At 42.0% G+C, this 24,009-nt stretch overlaps 1 protein-coding gene across 1 annotated transcript in view; it reads right to left on the reverse strand.

Annotated features, from left to right (window-relative positions):
* pcdh1a (protocadherin 1a) overlaps positions 1–24,009 on the reverse strand; it is a 125,525-nt gene that overhangs the window by 13,014 nt on the left and 88,502 nt on the right. Inside the window, exon 4 of the mRNA XM_058076818.1 lies at positions 22,084–22,303. Within this exon, the coding sequence (XP_057932801.1) occupies positions 22,084–22,303 (220 nt within the window). The remainder of the gene's footprint in view (positions 1–22,083; positions 22,304–24,009) is intronic.

Raw genomic sequence — 24,009 nt, forward strand, 5'->3', positions numbered from 1 at the left:
ATTTTGTGTGGAAGTGGTAGGTTTTCTTTCTTTGTCCCACTCTGTTTAAGTTGACGAGGCTAACTAGTGAGCTCGCTAGCTTGCTGTGTCAGTAGTGCTCATCTCTCCTCTGTCCCTGTAGTGATCTCATAGCCTGCGCAATGTGATGTAAAAAAAAGGAACGTAAAAGTGACTATAGGGGTGTTATTTCATGTCCACAAAGCTCTATTCATGTAAAAACACATATAAAACACATATACATATTTTCTATGCTCTAACTATGAAAATATTCAGTCTATTAATATTTTTTAATTAATATATATTAAATTCACTTATTGCTGTTGGGTGTGGAATCAATTAAGCCTGATAAACGAGGGACAACAGTATAGTTAGACATTTTCTCTAGAAGCTACCTTTATCCACTTGTCATTCATCTGAAAGAACGTGTGTGGTCTCTCATCTATGTTTATGGTTTTCTCTATTTCCTGGTGGTCCCGGGTCGGAATCTCCGTGAAAAGTGCTGGTTTACTGTTCTCATCTTACCAATCTTTACGCTGAGCTTTGAAACGAAATGCAACAATCTTCTTAAAAGACAGCAGCTTTACTGATTGTCAGTTTAACTAATTGACTTCCGATTGACTGTGATTTCAGGACACTGGACATATTTATTGACACTAAAAGCAAGCGTGTAATGCAACGTGATGCCAAGCAGCACTGAGTGCTCATCAACAATATTAATGGCCATAAAATAGGCAATGACAGCTAAATACACTCCCTCGCCTGCCAAAGTCTGACATTTTCTTCTTCCAGCGTCAGAGCGCATTTTGTACATTAGCAGGAGACAACATGCATGTTGAAACAGCAGCGGCCTTAGCGGTGATTTACCAGCCATGTTTGAGTTTCATCTCCTCTTCCATGTGAGAGTTCAATTCAGGAATGGCAGTTGCTTTTGGAGTGGCTGCCGCTGTCATGTGTACGCATATTATTTCAAGCTTACAGCAGTTGTCAACATGTAGTAACACTAATGCACAAGCGTACATGCATTTATGACAGAATGCTGGAATGCAACCCCCCCCCCCCCCCCCACACACACACACACGCTGAAAGAAATGAATAATTTATTATCATAGGTTGACTTGAAGCTGCAGAACACAAATCAGCAGCGTCTGCTTCGCTCCTCAAAACAAACAGGAGGTGCTAAAGTCATCCTAAAGTTTCAAGATGTGATGGCCCAGATGAACAGGGGTGGGGCGGGGGGTGATCATGTACTAGATAAGGCCGAGCTCGGTGCTGCGGTTAATTAGTTCCAGACCTAACAATAAATTAGCAGAAGGATGCCTCGTTTGTAAATATATATTTTTAAGACCATAGAAAAAACCTTATTACGGCCTTCTGTTTTTCATTCATTCATTCATTTTCTACCGCTTTTCCTCACGAGGGTCGCGGGGGGTGCTGGAGCCTATCCCAGCTGTCTTGTCCCTGGACTGGTAGCCAGCCAATCACAGGGCACATATGGACAAACAACCATTCCCACTCACATTCATACCTATGGACAATTTGGAGTGGCCAATTAACCTAGCATGTTTTTGGAATGTGGGAGGAAACCGGAGTACCCGGGTGGAATTGAACCCTGGTCTCCTAGCTGTGAGGTCTGTGCGCTAACCACTCAACCGCCATGCAGCCTTTCTAAGTGTTTTTTTGTTACATTATTAGAGCCCTCTGGTCATGATCGCGATATGTTTCTCCTTCCTCTCATGACGCACTCCTGCCACCTAGTGGCCATTTTGAATGGCATTTAAAATTGCTCTAAATCCTAATCCATTGGTGAGGAGTTGCATCATCACCCTTATAGCCTCCGGACATGCAAAACATGAAATAGGTAAAAATACAATGTTGGATTCAGGTTTATAAAAACGTATAACTACGTCTACAAATGAGCTAAGCATTATGGGAACTTTCTTTCTGGGTGATTTGGTTTCACTTAGCAACACAGAAAGGAAAGCTACACCTAGCGTTAAAAACAAAAAGACAGCTCCAATATGTAGCTTAGCTTTGGCTAGTGACCTGAGGCATTGGGAGCAAGTGTGTGCTGGCTGTGGTGTGGCATGGTGTCGCTACGTCCGTACCGTAGTTCCTGGGCGTAACAATAGCCACGTTTACATGGACCCAAACATTCCAATTCCATTCGGGTTATTTGCTCAAACGAAAAGAATCCAACCTTTGTATACACTTCATTCCGAAAGAAAAGTGCCAATCCGAATGAATATATAATGGGATTCACAGGGGTGGAATATTCCTTTCCCCCATCCGATTGAGGTATCTTGTACCCGCCCAAACGGAAAGTTGTCAGACTGCGTTCTTCTTCGTGGTGTTTTTCTTCTTCTGTTGTTTATTGGCGGTCGGCAATCAGCTTTGGTGTGCATTAGCGCCATCTGTGGAACAGAATCTAAACCCTTCTATACGCCATTCACAAGTCCACTTTTATTCAAAAAGAAAATACATATCTATATAAAACATGTGCCGAGCTTAATTATAAAATATTAGCAAGATTGAACTTTATCTTTTCCTGTTCCCGGGTGTGTTCTTTCAGCGAATGCTGAGATATGACGTAACATATCAGATGTTCTTCGATTTAAAAAAAATGGAGGCGAGCAATCGGCACTGGACTGCTGCGGAAAGTTTGTTTTTGATTCAAAATAAATTTCCAGACTGGACGAAGGAAAAACTGGCAATACGGAGTTATTCCAACAAGTGAAAGAAAAACTGGAGGAAGTCGGTATCACGTGATGTTGGTGTTTACGCTTTACTGGGCATGCCCCATTGACTATTCTGGTTGATTATAGTGGCGCATGTAGACACGCGATTGGAATATTCCTTTCCATGTATACCATTGCTTTCGGAAAGGTCATTCGGAAAGATTCCATTCGGAAAGAGAAAAACTCCTCATGTAAACGTGGCTATTGTTAATAATAATGGTAATATGCTTCATATGCAGCTCATTATGGAAATGGAACACTGTGATGCTTTTTGGAGGTTTTTTTCCAGACGGCTCTACAGGCGGAATTGTTGTGTCCCAAGGCGTGCATTTTTAGCTGCCTCCTTTTTAGCTGTTTTAATATCTTTAAAACAGCTAAAACACACAGAAAACACACAGAAAAGAGAAAGACGTGTGAAATTGTGGAGTGTATTTTTGGACTAATAGGCCATATTCTACCACGAAACAGCATGAAAAGATGGGGCAAAGTGGGGAGGGGGAAATAATTTGAAGCCAGTACACCTGCAGCTTTCTCCATTTATATTGCATCAGTCCCAAGTGTAATCTAAGCGAACGTTATCACAAAAAAGGTCATTTTCTACAGCCTGGGTGTCTTTAGCATCAACAAGTCGGTGTGAACCTTTGCAAAGCTCCTAAAAGCACTCAGGCTGCAGTGGCATAACATGCCCTCCACAGCGCAGTCACAGGGGTAGGGGTATACACGCAGCTTAACCCCCCCCACCCCACGCCCTCCGGCTGACTGATACATGTGAGGGGTGGGTTTGCACGCCGCTTGCATCAGGGTGCCAGTGGGAGGTGTTGAGTGTCTGAAGCAGGCTTCCTCATCGTCTGATCCCCTGCCCAAAGGCATTGGGAGGTGGCGGTATGGGAGGGGGGGAAGCTGCCTCTTCCTGAGATTTCACACTGCTGCTCTCCGTTTGATTGCAAATGCTGCGTCTACCCACCGGCTGCTTTCCAGCGCGTGTGCCGCACGGCTATGATCGATGGCGGAAAAAATATGAGAGAGCCACAGCTCATAGAGGGATAACAGCCACTATCGTTATGGAGTGTGTGGGCGATATTAATGGCGTGTTTGTGGTCCCTGCAAACAGTTTATGTGGCAAATGACTAAAAAAGTTCCAGCAAGAAAAATAAGCAGACATTAGTGTCTGGTTCTGGCTGTCGGTATAATAACTGGCTGTGAATGCATACCATGTTTGTCAGGCTGTGAAGGGGAAAAAAACAACAGACCAGGGTTTTGTATATCTTTAGCTGTGACATGTCAAGCCTGTTTTTGTACAAGTGCTCAGAACAGTTTCTCATGGCAAGCCGAAGGAACCGAAAACAGCCTTTTGTTCTCCAGAGAGGGTGCACTTTTTTTGTTCAGAGACGATAACTGCGAGCACACAAACACTGTTGACATCCACGTTTGACTTGCACAGTGTAATGAAGAGAAAAATGCTGGCGTTTGTGACCCCGCACTTGTACTTTTACATCTCTGTTGGGATGTTCTCCAAGGTCGGGGCGTTTGCCACCTCCAGCTCACTGGAAATGACATGACACAAACTTGACGTTTATGTGCTGCAATGCCGCGGCCGTAATTGGGATGCATTTATTCCAAAACATGCTTTGTGTACGGCGCCTCCAACACAAAGCATCATTGTGTCTTTGACAGCTTTCGGGGGTGCTGTCTATTTTTAAAACACATTTCACTTGTTGTTGTGGCTTTGGTACGAACGCAACACTTGAACATGTAAATGATGTGAAGTTTTGGCAGGAACGAGTTCACAACGAGGCTAAAGTTCACAGGAAGGAATATCCAACCCTCACAAGCGTTCTCTCTTGCAACAAGTCTGAACCCACAGACCAAAGACACTGGCCAGCAACTGCAATGACTGCATAAAGCTCACAAACATAAACATGTCAGAGCCGCCACAACCTCTCTGCAGCGCGTCACTGTCAGCGAGAGAGAGCGACATTTTAGCAAATATTTCTTTTCACTACAGCTCGGCTCAGTAAAAATAGCACAAAATATGAACAACGCAGGGCTGCACTGTGGTCGAGTGGTTAGCGCGCAGACCTCACAGCTAAGAGACCACGATTCAATTCCACCCTCAGCCAGTTCTGTGTGGAGTTTGCACGTTCTCCCTGTGCATGCGTGGTTTTTTTCCGGGTTTCCTCCCCCATTCCAAAAACATGCTAGGTTAATTGGCCACTCCAAATTGTCCATAGGTATGAATGTGAGTGTGAATGGTTGTTTGTCTGTATGTGCCCTGTGATTGGCTGCTACAAATGGGTCATTTGTAGCCTGGGGCCGTTTTTTCACCATGCCATAGTTCATTCATCCATTCATTTTCTACCGCTATCCCAACTGTCTTCGGGCGAGAGGTGGGGTCCACCCTGGAAAGGTGGCCAACCAATCACAGGGCATACCTCAAACTCCACACAGAGATGGCCGAGGGTGGAATCGAACCCTGGTCTCGTAGCTGCCACGGCTCAGTACATTTTACAAATACAACAAAATTACAACAAAATGGAGCTGTAATATAATGTAATATTACAATTAATAATAATAATATCATAATGTTGTGGTTTGATTATCACTGTCTTGCTAAATTGCCTTTTTTGAGAAATGAATCCCAACTAAATGATTGGTTGTTGGTAGACGATCAGCTATGAATCAAAACACTGAAATACAAGTTATATATAAATATTATATATTATTACACTGCATGACGTCAGCCATGGCATATCCCACATCATAGAGTGAAAAAAAAATTATCCTGTGTAGTGTGGAAGTGGTAAGTTTTGGACATTTTCAGTGGAGAATAAATAAATTTGAGAGTAACTGGTTGCCTCACTAGCTTGCTAGCTAGCGGCTGTTTGGAGTTGACGATTCTACACGGCTCTATTAATGGTGTAATTAATAAAAATCTCTAAAAAGTCATAAAGAGGTTTTCTGTGCTCTTTGAAAATATTCCATTTTTAATTGGAGCCAATTAATCCATTCAGCTGGCGACCTAAAGTGTGCTTTGGGTTTTGCCCCCCAGTGCGGTTGATTTTGAGTGTAATACCGAATCTCCCCATGATGGTTTCACAAAGAATTGTTGATCTTCTTCCCCATGGATGGAACCTTGAAGTGTTTGTCTGAGCGGAAATGTCGGGCGGCGGCACGTCAGGAAGAGCTTCTGTGGATGGTTCACCGGGTGACGGTGCTACTCCTGTCAGTTCTTCCGACACGCACAATTTTGTCGACGAAGCACCTTGTTTGGAATACGACTTGGCGAGGGGCTGCATTTGACAAAGCCTTGGCACCTGCTGACAGATCACGCGATGCACCAGCTCCTCCAATTGAGGAGTTGATATGTGATGTGTCAAGTCACACCAAGGCTCTGATAACACCACGAGGGCATCTTTACACTAAAACATACACCGGCCGTCTGCAAGGACTGGGACAAGACAGCACGGTTTGCATTGTGAAGCTGATTTCATCATATTGATCCACAGCTGCTCCAAACAACGAAAAAAAAAGACGTATTTCAAGAAAAAACAAAACACTTAATTCTGCAAGTTCACATCAGCTCATGAATCACTTTGTCACTTTGTGTTTTGGGCATATTTATTCTGTCACAATACATTTGCCTTCAAGAAGAATAATTATGCTATCCAATTATGCTATTGGGTGCAATAATTCATGCAGCATGTTCTTACTTTAGCGCTTACCATGCACATGGAGTAAAATCCCATTCCTTATTGCCCCTGCTTTTATTTAGAACCCTTTGGGCCAAATGAGGTATTGTTAGTCTGACTCATGCAATATAAATACAAATGATAAAAGCTCAAATAAAGACACGTGGATTTGCACACATACAGATTTTTTTTGTCAAAAACTCAATTTACCCCCCCCCCCCCCACCCCAAATAAGCCATAGTAGTCCTAATTTAGAAACCCCTTGCTTATTGAGGTTAACTGGGTTCATATTTCTGAAGCCTTTTTACAAGCTTCTGAATAAAGTTTATGTTTAACATTATTAGAGCTCTCTGGACATGAAATAACACCCCTACAGCTACAGCTAGGGCTGGGCAATATCGATATTTTTTAAAATATCGATATTTGCTTTATGATATCAAAAGGGGGTCGAGTGGTTAGTGCGCAGACCTCACAGCGAGGAGACCAGGGTTCAATTCCACCCTCTGCCATCTCTGTGTGGAGTTGCCATGTTCTCCCCGTGCATGCGTGGGTTTTCTCCGGGTACTCCGGTTTCCTCCCACATTCCAAAAACATGCTAGGTTAATTGGCCACTCCAAACTGTCCATAGGTATGAATGTGAGTGTGAATGGTTGTTTGTCTATATGTGCCCTGTGATTGGCTGGCCACCAGTCCAGGGTGTACCCTGCCTCTCGCCCAAAGACAGCTGGGATCGGCTCCAGCGACCCTCGTGAGGAAAAAGCGGCAGAAAATGAATGATATCAAAAGCATCTCTGTATCTCCCTCATGCCGACAAAGGAGGGAGGAAGGGTGTAGCAGAAGGTCGGAGGTTCAGTAGAAGCTAACAGGCTAGCTCGTCTGCGGTGGAAGAACTCGGCAAGGAATGAGCAGTAACTCGCTAATACGGAGGAACTTCCAAAGCAGAGCCTTAAATAAATCATTTTCACCAGCTTGAAACTCCAATATGAGGAGTGTGTGCCATGTCTGCCGCTCCTGTTACGTTCCTCATGAGAGGAAAAGCAACCTATCTCATTGCTAATACAGGATATGGTCCCGGTTGCAAGTGGAAAAAAATATATAAGCTATAAAAACCTGCTGAAAACGATGGACTCGCCATGTCCAGCCAAGTTTGAAGTCCCAACTACTTAGCACAAGCTCTAGCACAAATTTGGAAGGAAGTTAGCCAGATGCTAATAAGCTAAGCTAATTTTTGACTGGTGTCCAGCCAATCACAGGGCACATATAGACAAACAACCATTCACACTCACATTCATACCTATGGACAATTTGGAGTGGCCAATTAACCTAGCATGTTTTTGGAATGTTGGAGGAAACCGGAGTACCCGGAGAAAACCCACGCATGCACGGGGAGAACATGCAAACTCCACACAGAGATGGCCGAGGGTGGAATTGAACCCTGGTCTCCTAGCTGTGAGGTCTGTGTGCTAACCACTTGTCCGCTGTGTAGCCCCGGTTGCTAGTCAACAACTGCAATTGAAGAGCGAAGGTTCTGGTGTCACGATCGGGTTAGTTGGCAGAGAGCAGGACCAAAATGCCGACAAAAACGTGTCTTTTGATACTTTTTGATACAATGCAGCAAGCAAACAGACAGCAACTACCAAACAAGCCAAACAAATGACAATGAAGCCACCAAAGAAAGAGCACACACCTGAACTAAATAGGGAGTAGGAAATTAGAGGCAGGTGCGTGAATTACAAAATAAGGGCATGAACACCGGAACAGAGGCAAAGAAGGAAACTAAAAGATCTGTCACGAGGGGGTCACGCCCACATCGTCTCTTTTATTGCAAATGTCGATCCAAAATCGGAGGAGAGGATTTGGAGGGGGTAAAGGGGAGCCATGTTTTAAAAATGAATGATTTTTTAATTATTTTTCTATTTTATTTTTGCCACTTCCTGGTAGTTTAAATTCCATTTAGCTTTCATTCAGAGGGTGAATTGTGTTACTGGCCACTTGTAAGCTGCAGACATTTTGCTGATTATTTTATGCAAAACATGTCATACTTATTTGGCTTTTTGATTGCACTCTGGTTGGACTTCAAGGTGACGCGGAACAAAACAAGCCACCAAAAATATCAATTTTGCGAGTTTTTTTGGCAGATTAAACACCCCCCCCCCAAATACTGTCATGATTGTTGAACACTGTGTTTAATCAGCTAGCCCTCCCCTGATGACGATGTGACATTTACTTGGCGAGACCAAGAGTGTCTATTCCTGTCTCAAACCGAGGATTGTGAGTTTTTTTGGGCTCTTCTGTCGAGTGTTTTTTATGGCCTCCTACCTCTGAAGCATCCAAACACTTCCAAGAGTTTTTATGTTTGCCCTCTATTGCCCTGTGTGCAAGGCACATTACCCTGAAGATCCAAGGTGTGCAACAAGAAACGATATTTGGTTGTGTAGTCGGGCGGAAACACTCCAACATTCCAGTGCAGTTGTCGCTTGCGCCACCTATGGTTCAGTCATTGATCGTATTGACATGTAAAACAGATGTCTTCCATGAGCCATTTGCTGTTTTCTTCCTGGCATTGATCCTGATGTATCCCCTGGCTAATTGGAGCTTTGATCCGCGGTGTGAGGTCCCGTTAACACATGGCTGACATTAGGATCCACTAAGCCTTATACCAACATGGCAGGCTGCATGGAATACAAGTTGAAGAACACAAACGTATCCTTTCATTATGCTGCTTACCCCCCAAACCATGGACCAAGAGGTCCCATCATCCGAAAACCACTGCAGCTTAGCGACTTTCTTAGTATTACTCTACAACCTTTATTTATTATTTGTTATAAATTGAATATTTTCAACATTTTCAACATTTCTGTTTCCAACCTAAATTTGAACTTTTCTAAATACGGTTTACAGCATAATTAGAGCCCTCGATGCATGAACTAACACCCCTACAGTCATTATTTACAATCGTAACCAATATGTGCAGTAAGTGAATTTGATTACTCAATTTGATTCAAGATTACTTGGATGGAATATTATCATATTTAGAGCATAGAAAACGTGTTTAAACATTCAAATTAGTAATAATAATAATAGAGCTTTCTAGACATGAAATAACACCAACATAGTCACTTTTACAATTGCACTACCCATTATACATTTCCACAAAGTAATAATCATTAAATTGAAAATTTGAAGTTAGAGCATAGAAAACTTTTGTACGGCCATCTAAATCCAGTTTGGAACATTCATAGAGCCCTCTAGACATAAAATAACACCCATGCAGTCACATTTAAGATCATATTAGCCAATATATAAGTGAATTTTTGCAAATAAAATGTAATGTTTTCATAGTTACAGTATAGAAAATCTGTTTATGACCTTCTAAATATGGTTTAAACATTATTAGAGCCCTAGAGACATGAACTGATAACCCTATAGCCACTTTTATTAGCCAATATAAAAGGAATTTTTTTTTTTTTCACAAAGTTAGATTCCTGAAATGGAATGTTTTCATAGCATCGGAAACTTGGTTAGGTCCAAATGTGGTTTGTAACGTGATTAGAGAAGAAAGAACCTAAAATGAAATAAATAGTTGCCTGTTTTGCATCACTACTGCCACTGAGGGACCAGAATACTACATATCCCGTTTTGATGAACATTAGCGGATAGTCTACTGCAAAACAGCGACCATTTATTCATTATTTTCAGAAAAAGTCGACCGTGTTAAATTAATTTCTTCAATACAGGATTCTATGCTATAAAATGACATTTTTTCGTAGTTAGAGCATATAAAACCTGTTTATAATCTGGATAATTATTATACATATTCCATACACGTCTATCAGTGAGGTACACATGCTATAAAAAACTAGGAAAGAAGTAAAACTAAGAAACAGAAATGCGGAAGATGAGTAAACATCAGTCTTTTTTATGGCTGTTCTTGCCATCTGTTCTTCAGTGTCTGCATATGATGTCTTCCGCGTTTCCCTGCCAGACACACTTTCAAAGCAGATAGCTCATCAAGATGAGTGACAAGTGTAGAGGGGCCTTGCAACATGGCCATCTAGGAGGCAGCTCGCCAAAGGGAACATGGAGAAAGGAAGTGGAAACAATCCAATCTATCACTTTAAGAGCGATGGACCTGTGGTTTTCACCAATGAACTGCAAGACCGACAGGGATCTCTGACGGAAACCCGCACAAATCAGTGACAATATTCCAGCGCTAGCGAGTTGACTGCCTAATTAAAGCGGATATCCAGCAGAATCGGAGAAAAAAAAGAAAAAAGTTTCATTATAGAAAAAACAATTCTGTCAGGATTTTTGAAGAACAAGAGCTCTTCGGGGAAACTCGTGCTTTGAAAGACATGTTTCAAACGCCGGCAAAAGAGATTAGTGAGATTTGACATTGTTCACTGTTGTGTTTCATTTGAACGGAAAAGTCAAACAGCAAAACATAAGAACACGCGTGGCTCCAAGGCCATGGAAGACCAACTCCGGCCATTTTTCTCTGCAGCTGCAGGCATCTTGAATATTGACGACATTAACGCGAGACTGCAAATTAGGAATCGATCCTTTTACTGGGCGGGTATTCATCTGGAAGGAAACGTACAACTACTGTATTACTTTTTGCTGTCATTGTACTGCATACACAATCCTGATCTACATCTGACATTTGGCACTGTTGGACTTTGAAGGGGCTCTGGATGAATGGATGGATGGATGAATGGCCAAATGGATGGATGGATGGATGAATGGATGAATGGATGAATGGATGAATGGATGAATGGATGAATGGATGAATGGATGAATGGATGGATAGATGAAGATAAGCAGTATAGAAAATGGATGGATGGATGGACAGATGGATGGACGAATGGATGGATGGATGGAAGAATGGATGGATGGATGGATAAATGGATGGACAGAGGGACGAATGGATTGATGAAGATAAGCAGTATAGAAAATGGATGGATGGATGGATGGATGGATGGACGAATGGATGGATGGATGGAAGAATGGATGGATGGATGGATGATGGATGGATGGACGGATGGACGGATGGACGGATGGATGGATGAAAATAAGCAGTATAGAAAATGGATGGATGGATGGATGGATGGATGGATGGATGGATGGACGAATGGATGGATGGCTGGATGGACGGATGAATGGACAAATGGATGGATGGATGGATGGACGAATGGATGGCTGGATGAATGGATGGATGGACGAATGGATGGATGGGTGGAAGAATGGATGGATAGATAAATGGATGGTTGGACGAATGAATGGATGGATAGATGGACGGATGGACAAATGGATGGCTGGACAAATGAATGGATGGCCCGATGGATGGATGGACGAATGGATGGATGGATAGATGGATGGACGGATGGATTTCAGCAAAACGGGAAAATCAGTTTTCCAGGACTTCTTCCAGAAGAATAACCGGACCATCCTGTGTCTTCCCTTCATCTAAATCCAATGGAGACATTTGGATGGATTTACAAAAATGGACATGAGTTCCAGACCCTGAAGCCATCTTCAGCAGCTGCAGCAACACTGGCATCAAGCATGCCTAAAGCCATGTCTCACCTCATGAAGAAGAACGGCACAGCTACTCATCCCTCACCCCTTTTTCAGCATTTCATTTCTATTTTGGGGGCTTTCAGGTTTTCTTTTCAGCGATGGTCTTAAACTTTTGATTATCTTGTTTCACTTTAATGCTTCTTTGCTGAATTTTTTTCTCAGCGTTGTTTCTTCCGATCTCTACTTAGAACCTCCTTATGAGCTGAAGTGCAAAATGTCAATTCCTTCAATCCTTCAACCGGTCTAACATTTTGCTAGGGAGTATATTCATGGCTGAGCTTGGATGGTCCTTGAGCTGCAGAGGATGCTGCATTATCCGAAATCGACAGTGAGGGTTTCTGAAAGCAAGTCCATTCTTCTTGAAGTCACTGGAAATAAGGAAAAGCATGTCCCAGCCGTACAGTGTGACTCCACTCCCTCAGGTTCCATCCATCATTGAGGGGCACAACACTAGTTAGAGGGAGCTTCAGCACTGACACACTGTGGAGGGGCGACCCCCCCAGGGCCTTTCTCTGAAGCCGGCCTGGGCTGCCTGACAAACTCTGGTTGAAGTGGGTCTGCGCCCCACCCCCCTCCCCGGAGCACTCTACCTGCTCTGGAAATGCGTTGACACTTTTTAAGACGGCCCCCGCGAGAGAAAGAGCACCTCCTGAATGTTGGCCGCTATCATCATCTTTAAAGTTGAAACTCCCAAGCCTGCGGACCTGCCAGTCTGGAGGAGACCTCGGTGAGAAAACCACGGGAGATACCAAAAATAATTGGGGGGGGGAGGCAAAAGAATTGCAAGTGTGACATTAATTTGTTGATTGACCTTTGGATTAAGTCGTAATATGAGAAACAAACTAAATAAAAATAGTCATTTTTGGAAAATTAGGTTGGCTAAAAATGGAATGGGAATAAAGTCAAACTATTATGGGAATAATATAAAAGTACATTAAAATGAAAGATTATTGTCAATACCAAAGGCGTATTTATACATTTTTATTAACCTTAACGGCCGTTCCCAACAACATATTTATTTATCTTTTACAGGTTTTTGTGTGTGTCAGGTGATGATGTAACTTTTCCTAAATGTATTTCACTTCAGAGCAATTGTCAGTTATGAAAACGGCCAGTAAGAATCACACGTGACAGGAAGGACGACGTTTTTTTTTTTGGGGGGGGGGTCACAGAGGAGTGGAAGGTTGCACAAAGTAGCACAATTTCAACGCATGTTGGGTTGTTAGTTTGACAAAAACAACCTTTTTGTGCTGTTTATGTTGGTTTAGTTGCTAAGATATTTAAGCTGTCGCAAAAGCAAAAGCTATTAGTGTCCAATTGAAAGTATCTTTTCACAAAAAGCTGCTCAAACCCAGCTTTTTTCTAGTGCTGATTACTAAAGAACTTTTCGGTACGTTCCATGGTTGTAGAACCCAATAATCTGTGTGCCTTGAAAGATCCAACTAACGTGGCGGGGTTGTCTTTTGAGAAATGGCCGAGATTCAACAATTCAGAATACAGTTGAAATATTTGGAGAATCAAAAACGACACCAGCAGGTACGGGAAAAAGAACAAAGTTCATACTTTGATGTTTTTCCACCTTATAAATCCCAAACTTGAGTTAAGCAATGCTTTTTCATCCACAGACAGCTCTCTGGTTTTCATGTTGTTTTCACGCCTAAGTGGACTCAACGCAGGCAAAAGCTCCCCCGCCCACCGTGAACGTGAGCGTAGACATTCAGTGCTTCTTATTGATTGAAATAGGACAGACCTGCCGTCAATACTAAAAGGTGGGTGGGGTTCCAGAAAAGGTGCTGTAAAAACGTGGGAAATAAAAGCTGCAATGTTGTCTCATATCCATCCTTCCGTGTCAACGCCAAGTGTTTTCAATGTCCAGCAAAACCCAAGAAGTTTACCTCGTTGTTGCAATACTTTTGGAGGGAGGTGTACGGTCAAACCCACGGTTCCAAAACACATTACCGCCTCCAAACCTGCTGTTTCAGCATGCTGTTGCTCAGTCTTGAAGTCAGAGACAGAAGAATAATTCTTTAGGACACGCATGCCAACATGGAGAGCCATCCACTTTTGTTCCACCGTGAGCTCATACCAAGCGGGGGGGGGGGGGGGGTTCTGACGAAGGCGACACCCCTTCCTTACAAAAAACCCTGACATTTCCTTTTCAGTGACAACATGGAGTTGGAAGCACTATTTACGGAGACTAATGTGTGCTTATGAGCGTGTACTTTTCTTTTTGGCAATTATTCAGAACACTAATCAGTGTTTCATCAATGTGGTCCAAGTGTGGATAAAAGCCTGAGCAGATCAGCGCTGTGAAACGGTCCCAGAGGATGCTTCCCAAATATCCCTCTAAATTATATATGCTTTTTGCCCCCGCTTTCTTCTTTTTCATTATTCAAACAACATTAAAATGGTGTAGTATGTATTATTTATCAACATTTTCCGTGTGCTGATTTTCATGGAAAATATTCCAGGAGGTCAGTCGTCAACAGATTTCAGGTTTTAAAAAATGTTATTGGAGTCAGTGGGACACCATGATGAAACTGGAGAGAAATCATTTTCATGTACAAAAGAAGGTGCTATGAAATTGGAGGGGGGAGATTTATTGGGATAATGGGCTTTCTATTCTGGTTCCTTCTAGATTTCACATGTGGCCGCCATGGCCGCCATCGCCGCCGGTCTATTACACGTCAGCTCATTCTTACAATAAGCCAATTTCATAATTTGCTGGGGTTAATGGCCTGTGTCTCACATCGCCTCATTCTGAGGTTTGGCCGGTCTGCAGTCATGTGACAAACGCTGCTATCTGCAGGACCCGCTTTTCACTGCGTGGCCCCCGACTTTTCACTTTTCAATGTTTTCTTCTCCTAATTAGGACTTTATTCACACAATATTTGGATTTTATTCTCGTCACATTGTAACCTCATTTAAAGATTAAAACTTTATTTTGTTTTGCCTGTTTTTCATATTATATATGCTTAAAAAAAATCAAAATTTGCATATCTATTCTTGTACAAATTCTGACTTTTTACTTTTTAATTCTGACATTAGAATATGACTTTTTTTCTTAAATTTTATTCTCCCAAAATTTTACCCCACCCTTATTTCTTTGTTTTTTTAATTAATATTCCAATAATTTAAACAATTTACAATTTGTGAATTTTCTTCTCGGAATTAGGAATTTATTCCCATAATATTTGCAGTTCATTCCCTTAAAATCATAGCTTTTAAGAAAAATTGCACACAATATTTGGATTTTATTCTCATCACATTGTAACCTAATTTAAAGATTACAACTTTATTTTGTTTTGCCGGTTTTTCATATTATATATGCTTAAAAAAAATCTAATTTTGCATATTTATTCTTGTACAAATTCCGACTTTTTACTTTTTAATTCTGATGTTAGAATGTTACTTTTTTTCTTAAATTTTATTCTCCCAAAATGTCACGCCCCCTTTTATTTCTTTGTTTTTTATTAATATTCCAACTATTTAAACAATTTTATTTTTTTGAGTTTTCTTCTCGTAATTAGGAATTTATTCCCATAATATTTGCAGTTTATTCCTATAAGATCATAGCTTATATATATATATATAAGATCATAAACAGGCTTTCTATGCTCTATGAAAGTATTCCATTTCTCTCACCACAGTTGGGTCTGGAACCGATGAACCGTCATAAAGGAGGAATTACTGTACTTTGTTTTCTTGTGTGGACGTGGCTATTTACTGATGCGACGTTGTGTGGACAGGTCCAGTTGTAATGTTTAGGTCACTGGTAAAGAGGGTGCTGATAAGCCATTGTCTGTGGTGTGAAAGACTAATCCAGGTTAGAAAGTTTAATTCTGCTCCAGTTAGGCCCTTCCAGTGACCTATTTGCTCTGCAATAAAATGGGGGGGGGGGGGGGGCACAGCAGCAGCTGATGTGAGCGAGGCACAATGCGTGTGCTGGAATGATCTCAGAATTATAGGCGTATTACTCATGACAACTTGCCTCAGGGGACCACTTGATGGGGCTTTTCTTCCCCCTACAGACGCCTCGAAAAAAAAAAAAAAACCAAAACCTCTCATGACTTGTCCTTTCTGGTAGCAAACCCAACAGTGACTTGCAGATTGCACTCTGCTTCCACTTGGTAGAGCCACCACGGTCCAATCCTGTATGAACTCAGAGGACTCTGACACCTGGATGAGGACACCTGTGAGATATCACGGGACCCGGCAGGGACCCGGGCTGTGACTCACAGGACAAAAAAGCCGCATTAAGTTGACATTCTGCCTTTCAGCGCACAATGCCTTCCTCCCAAACTAAAATGTTTCACACGCTTTGCTCATTATTTCAGCACACAGAGAGAGGGCATACTTGCCAGAAGAGGCAGTGGAGGCTGAAAGGAGTGGACCTCGTATGATACCGGCATGGTAGTCATTAAAAGCAGAGGAAAATCCCTGACAGGAGTTCAAAAAGAACAAACATGTGACACTACATGCATCCTCTGAGAGATCTAAGGCTGGGAAATCAGACGGCATTTCTAAAGAAGCTCATTATCATGCAAATGGCATTCATGCCATTTAATCTCACCCTACTTGATATCCCACATGGCAGTGAGTCCGCACAGAGGAAGACTCGGCGAGACCGCACGCCAGACAAGTGTCCGTATCCAAATTCCTCCATCTGTGGACATTAGAGGCTTTTTTTATGTGTGTGGCAACCTGGTGCACACGACGAGAATCCAACCACTGTCACCCAGAAGAGCGATTACCACCAGATGAGATCGGGTCTACTAAGCGCTACACAAATACGCTTTACTGACTTACTTACCAGGACCAGATGACACGAGATTACTTCTTACAAAAAACACAATGGAAAAAATATGTTGCAATCTACTAATGAAGGCTTTTTGTCTTAATTTGCTGTTTTGCTTATCATAACTTTGGTTGTGTTAGTTCATATGGCATGGTTTTTCCTGAGATGTTTTAGTCAGTCAAATTTAATTTAAATTAAAAATATATAATAAGACCCGAGTTCAATCCCACCCTCGGCCATCTCTGTGTGTCAGGCATGATGTGTGATAGAAGAGTTTCAGCTAAAATGAAAGGAAAGAAAAAACTTTGGTGAGACCAGCCATATTGTTTGGTCTAGAGGTTCACATTGGGAGTGACCAGGATGGATAGGATCAGGAACGAATCCATCAGAGGGACATTACATGTTAGAGACCTTGGAGATAAAGTCAGTTATTGGCCGGACTAAGATGGTTGGGACATGTCCAGAGGAGAGATAGTGAATATATCGGTAGAAGGATGCTGCCAGGTAGGAAGCCAAAGAGGACGTTTATGGATGTAACGAAGGAGGACATGAAGGTAGAAGACAGTGTTGGATGGAGGAGATCGGTTCGCTGTGGCGACCCGTGAAGGGAAAAGAGAAAAGAGAAAGAAGATGCAGCATCGTGAACATGGTGGATGGACAGATTCCTCGTAACAAATAAGCCTTGCTGCTAGTCAGCAAGCAAATGAGATAGAATGGCTCACTGTGCTCATAGCCGATGGTTTCAACCAAATTACTGACCTCAATGATTATGATGGGAGTCAATTAAAGTAAAGCAGCACTGCAATCAAAATGATTTGGCCATTTGGGGGATGCTACACAATACCTTGCCATGTAGGTGGGCACACACACACACCGTGGAAAGACTTTGGATGGGATTAGCCAACAGGTGTGTAATGTCAAGCCCGCATGCATGAACCTAAGAGTGAATAATCCAAACGGGAAACTGGAGTGCAGTGGAACACAGGCTGAAGACAAGGAGAAGAAAAAAGGAAGAACCACAGGAATGAATTGCCAATGAAGCATCCTACATAAAGAGTACTTGGAGAACCAAGCCGTGGAGAGCATAAGCAAAACATCCACCAATCCCAGATTCCAGACCTGAACTGGAAGGTCTGAAGCAGGGATGGATGCAGCGTGTCATCTATTTTTAATCATTTATGACATGCATTTTAATGGCTTTAATGCACTTTGTAAACCGGGGGTGGGGGGTTGTCAAACATATGACCTGGGGGCCATTTGCGGTCCGCTGCTGTCTTTTTATTGGCTGACGGTAATTAAGTTGCAATGAACTTAACAAAATGTAATTTTGGGAGGAAAAAAAATTGAATATGGTCGAGACAATAAATTTGTGGTTAGAAGAAAATGTACATAAGCATCCAAATTGCAAACTTAATTGTTGTTAAAATTACATTTTTTGTAATTTTGTAAATGTACATTTTTTTTAGGTATTTTCATTTGTACATTTCATAAGGAAAGATTCATTGTGGTAAATCTTTCATAATAATAATCCTTTCTGAATGCTCCCAAATAAGCTTTTTACTCATAAACATTTAGAATTTAAAACCAGTATTATTTAAAGATTACTATTTTATTTGGTTTTGGCGGTTCTTCATATTATATATGCTTAAAAAATCACATTTTGCATATTTATTCTTGTACAAATTTGAACTTTTTACTTTTTAATTCTGACGTTCGAATGACTTTTTTCCAAATGTTATTCTCCCTAAATTTCACCCCCCCTTATTTCTTTGTTTTTTTAAATTAATATTGCAACTATTTAAACAATTTAACATTTGTGAATTTTCTTCTCATAATTAGAATTTATTCCCATAATATTTGCAGTTTATTCCCATAATATCATAGCTTTTAAGAAAAATTTCACACAATATTTGGATTTTATTCTCGTCACATTGTAACCTAATTTAAACCTCATGGCTTCTAATAATGTAAAAAAAAATATAAAAATACATAAGATTATAAACAGACTTTCTATGCTCTATGAAAGTATTACATTTCTCTCACCACAGTTGGGTCTGGAACCAATGAATCGCCATAAAAGAGGAATTACTCTAAATAAATAAATAAATAAATAAATAACCCATCTTATTTTGAGCTGACACTATCATCAACTAAAAAAAAAACATGTTTGCATCAAAGTGAGAGGTCTCATTCTCTCACATTTTGTATTTGTTGAATGTTTGTGGGCCAGTTTAAGAGCTAATATGCGAATAATAAAGAAAAATAGTCATGTAAAAATATGCTTGCTGACTATTGTTTTAAATAATGGCCCATAGTTCCGAAATGGATATACTTTTTTTTCTTTTTGTGATTCAAAATAAAGTAATTTTGAGGAAATTAGCTTGCAGAAAAAGTTGAATATTATGTAAAAATAATCAAAATACTGTCAAAATAATACTTATAATTATGGGAAGAAAATTCATTGATTAATGAATTAATGAATTAATTCACATTAATTATACAAAAGTCACAGTTTTACAACAAAACACTCACATAGACATAAGTTCACACCTACGGCATGACATTGGCTATATAGTCTCACGGTGAGCGCAGACTACATGATTAGAGTTCCAACTGCTAAAGTTCAACCCGTGTAACAGAAGAAACATCCCGCTCCGTATTCGCTGGGCTCATACTGTGTTTGATTCTACTTTTAATACAGCGACACGTCATGCTCCCCTCCCCATTTCATGCCTGCCAGTCATCTCGACGGTGATGAACACAACTCTGCACCAGTGCAGCCTGTCACTCTGTCACTCAAATGCGTTAAAAGAACTTCATGTCATCACTGAGGTGGAGCTGGGGAGAATTTCAGCTGTCTCTTTTGATTTTCCTGTCTAATTCTTCCTTTTATCTGGGCTCCAGGTTATCTCCCTGAAGTGGGAATCACATTTTAATTAGGTCTATCCTTGGTTAGCGCTACGTCGTCACATCTCCCCGTCCTATGTGCTTGCCCTATGGGTTCTCAAGTCGGAGACTCTCGGTCCCCGCTCCCTGTCACAATCTAACATCTCCCGCATCATCTTTGCCATCTTTGGATTCTTTAACGGCTCCATCACTGCTCACAGGCGGGCTCTCCTGCTGCTGACAACAAAGAGGGCCCTGTCTGACTTAAACCTGCATTCTGCGGCTGGGCAGAAAAACAGGAACAAAAATAGACACCAGAAAAAAAACACGAAAATGTCATATATACTAGGTGCAGAGAAAGTGTGGGAATAGTGTATATATGTTATAATGCTACAATGCTAACATTAGCATGCTAGCAACTATGTTAATGCTAAGTATGCTATCAGCTAACATGATAACACTAAGTTTATGAAAACGGCTAAAAAAACATTAAAATGCTAGCACTAACCTGGTAACCCTATGTTTTTATTAAAACTTAAATTCTGACCTGCTAGCACCTAACTTACCTATGAACATGGCAAAAAAGGCTAATATGCTAACTATTATCTTGGTATCCCCTAGCTTGATAACACTACGTGTCTATGTAATATTATAACTATGAAAATTGATCCAAATGGTCACATGATTTCCACATGCAAACAATGGTAGCATGCTAACATTTAGCATAACACCAAACATAATAGCAATGTCTGTGTAAGTTCATACCTATGAAAATGTTTTAAATTGTTAACAATGTTAATGGCTGTACGGCGCTCGAGTGGTTAACGCGCAGTCCTCACAGCTAAGAGTCCAGGGTTCAATTCCACCCTCGGCCATCTCCGTGTGGAGTTTGCATGTTCTACGCGTGCATGCGTGGGTTTTCTCCGGGTACTCCGGTTTCCTCCCACATTCCAAAAACATGCTAGGTTAATTGGCGACTCCAAATTGTCCATAGGTATGAATGTGAGTGTGAATGGTTGTTTGTCTATATGTGCCCTGTGATTGGCTGGCGACCCCGCCTCTCGCCCGAAGACAGCTGGGATAGGCTCAAGCACCCCTGTGACCCTCGTGAGGATAAGCGTTAGAAAATGAATGAATGAATGAATGAACAATGTTAGCATGCTTAATGTTTAGCATGGTAACCTATACAGTATGTGATAGCCCTACATGTAATTACATGTAATTTTATACCTATGGAAATGATAACCATTGGTTCGTGAAACACTAACACAATAGTTTCACACATTTTAAAACTTACCACCATACTTTGCGAGTTCCAGTAATTTATCTAAATGAGTTACCAGGAGGTCCAAAGCATGGGCATCGCACACCAGGAAAAATATATCACAATGAAAGAAACACATGTTTCCCCAGGTGGCAAAAGTTTGAAGGAAAGAGAAAGAAAAAAAACACAAAAAACAAATCAATAAATGTAAAAAACTAGGAATACAGAGGCTCATTAACCAAAGGTGTAGCTATTATTTTCACTGACCAGAAAAGAGGGCACTAAAATCTGTAATGCCACCTCTTAAATCTGCATTAAGCCCCAAAAGCCGAACCAAGCTGAGATAAAAGGATACATTACGGCAAATAAAAATGAAAATGGAAGCTGTTCTGGGTGAGTGGCGAGATATGACCACGTAAAAATGTCTGTTCTGGAGAGGCAGCCCAATGCGAAAGCTATAATAGCCGGAACCAAACCATGTGAATCAGTGTGTTACTGGACAGGATATAGATAATGTTTGGCAGCCTAAGGCCATAAGATTGTTTTTTATGTCAGTTCACAGTATGGCAGTTAAAGCTTTGTCAATGACTTTCTATTAATATTGACTCGTATGATGGAGAGAACAAGGCTTTTTCAGTCTTGGTGAGACAAATGTGGGCCCGGAACAAAAAAAGATGCAATTTGGATCCAAGAAACAAGGGGCTACTTATTTTGATCCCAGTGTTGTCTTCGCAGTTGCCATGGTTCAGATTTATTTAGAGGGCAAATGCTCCATTAGTTGGGCTTTTTAATTAGCACCCTGAAAGGAGGGTCATTAAGAATGCCTGACAGAGGACCTGCTGATGAGGGGGACTGAGACAAGGCTAACCCGGGCTTTGATACCGCACACAAACATAGGGTGGCCTACGCAAGCAACAAAACAGTCCAAATCCAAAGTAAGTTGTCGACAAACATGCCAACTCGACATCTTAGGTGCCACAATGTTTCAAGTTTAAACTTGCCAGGGAGCAAAACAAATCTCCCACAAATGTCCACAAAACACACACACACAAAACCCCTAATGGGTGAATTTGCATTTAAATCCATATTCATAGGGAAGAGCAGGGAACGGAGGGGGTGTTGTCATCGTACCGTTTTCAGGGTGTTCGTTCTCTCCAATGCTGCCATCTGGAGTGGTTCGCTCATAGTGGTCCTCGGGCAGGGTCAAGGGTCCGATACGAGGGCCAGACGACGACTTGCTGCTGGGTGTCTCCGATTCTTCCAAGCCGCTGTCATAGTAACTGTGCTGGGAGGCATCCTGCAGGTCCTGCACGGGGTTGGTGGTGGAGAAGGTCACTCGCCGATGGGGGTGCTAGGAAACACGGACACGGCGACATGAGAGATTTATTTGGAAGCAACGCTTATCCTTTTGTTTATGTGCTCCACTGAGAGACCCTACAGGTAGTATTATTGCAGTCGTCGATGAAATATACTTTATAAAGTATTGGTACATCTGCAGGAACTGAAAATGGAAGACAATATCGAGTTGTTGTCCCCTTGGCAGCAGTAACAACTTACATTCTTCTCAGAAGACAAGACAAGATTCTGGAGGTACCCGTGAGTTATTATTTCATTTAGTCACCTGAAAGGCTGTGTCACTGTCCTATTAATTTTATATGTGCAGGAATATGGTGTATATTATTCTCCCTTGGCAATTAAGCTTTAGCTTCCAGTGACCCTTAACCAGATGAGGGGTCGGACATGGATGGATGGATGAAAGTGACAGCCTTCGGTAAAGGAAGAATGTAGCCGTACATGAAAACAGACTTTTTTTGCTCATGGAGAACGTATCTGTGGTGAACATGACGGGTAAGATCACCTTACACCCGGCGTAAAACCCGTACATTGAACATGCGAACCACACACAAAACCTGAGGACGTACGGCTTTCTCTTAATTCATATGGCCAACGGACGTAAGTTGGAAGACCACCGTCCGTCAAACAGACATTTTGCCCAAACCGGATACCAGCAAACATACATAAGCTATACGTTGGCCATATGGAAGACGCACAAAGACGTACAAAGTGCATAGGTTTGTCTTGCAACCTGAAAAAAATATAGAGTTTAACTGACATGAAAAAGAAGCTAAAAAATCAGCACGTCACATGTGCACCCTCTGTGCCTTCTTGTGGGTTTTTGCTCAAAGACCAGCCATAGGAGACAGTACAGCCCTTTGTATCCAAGGCTTTAGTTTCCCAGTGACCCTTAAGTGGCTAAACAATAGGAAATGGATGGTTGGATGGATGGATGGATGGATGGATGGATGGATGGATGGATGGACGGATGGATGGACGGACGGACCGATGAATGGATGAATGGACGGACAGACTGATGGGCGGATCGGTGGACGGATGAACGGATGGATGCACGGACAGACCGATAGACGGATGGAAGGATGGATGGACGGACCGATGGATGGCTGTATGGACGGACGGACGGACCAATTGATGGAAGGATGGCTGGACGGACCGATGGACGGATGGAAGGATGGAAGGATGGAAGGATGGATGGACGGACCGATGGACGGTTGGATGGACTGATGGATGGACGGACCGATGGATGGATGGACTGATGGATGGACGGACTGATGGACGGACCGATGGATGGACCGATGGATGGACCGATGGATGGACCGATGGATGGACCGATGGATGGACGAACGGACGGACAGACCGATGGGCGGACCGGTGGATGGATGAACGGATGGATGGACGGATGGATGGACGGACGGACCGATAGATGGATGGATGGATGGACTGATGGATGGACTGATGGATGGACGGACCGATGGATGGATGGATGGATGGATGGATGGACGGGCTGATGGACGGACCGATGGATGGATGGACGGACCGATGGATAGATGGATGGACGGACAGACAGATGGATGGATGGATGGACGGATGGATGGAAGGAAGTGACAGCCTTCCTTCAGTAAAGGAAGATTGGGCCAGTGTATGCAAAGAGACAGACTATTATAGTACATACACAGAGCAAAAGTAATTGAGATAATAGCC

Source organism: Doryrhamphus excisus, chromosome 7 (genome assembly GCF_030265055.1).
Source record: "Doryrhamphus excisus isolate RoL2022-K1 chromosome 7, RoL_Dexc_1.0, whole genome shotgun sequence".
NCBI classification, from domain to species: Eukaryota; Metazoa; Chordata; class Actinopteri; order Syngnathiformes; family Syngnathidae; genus Doryrhamphus; species Doryrhamphus excisus.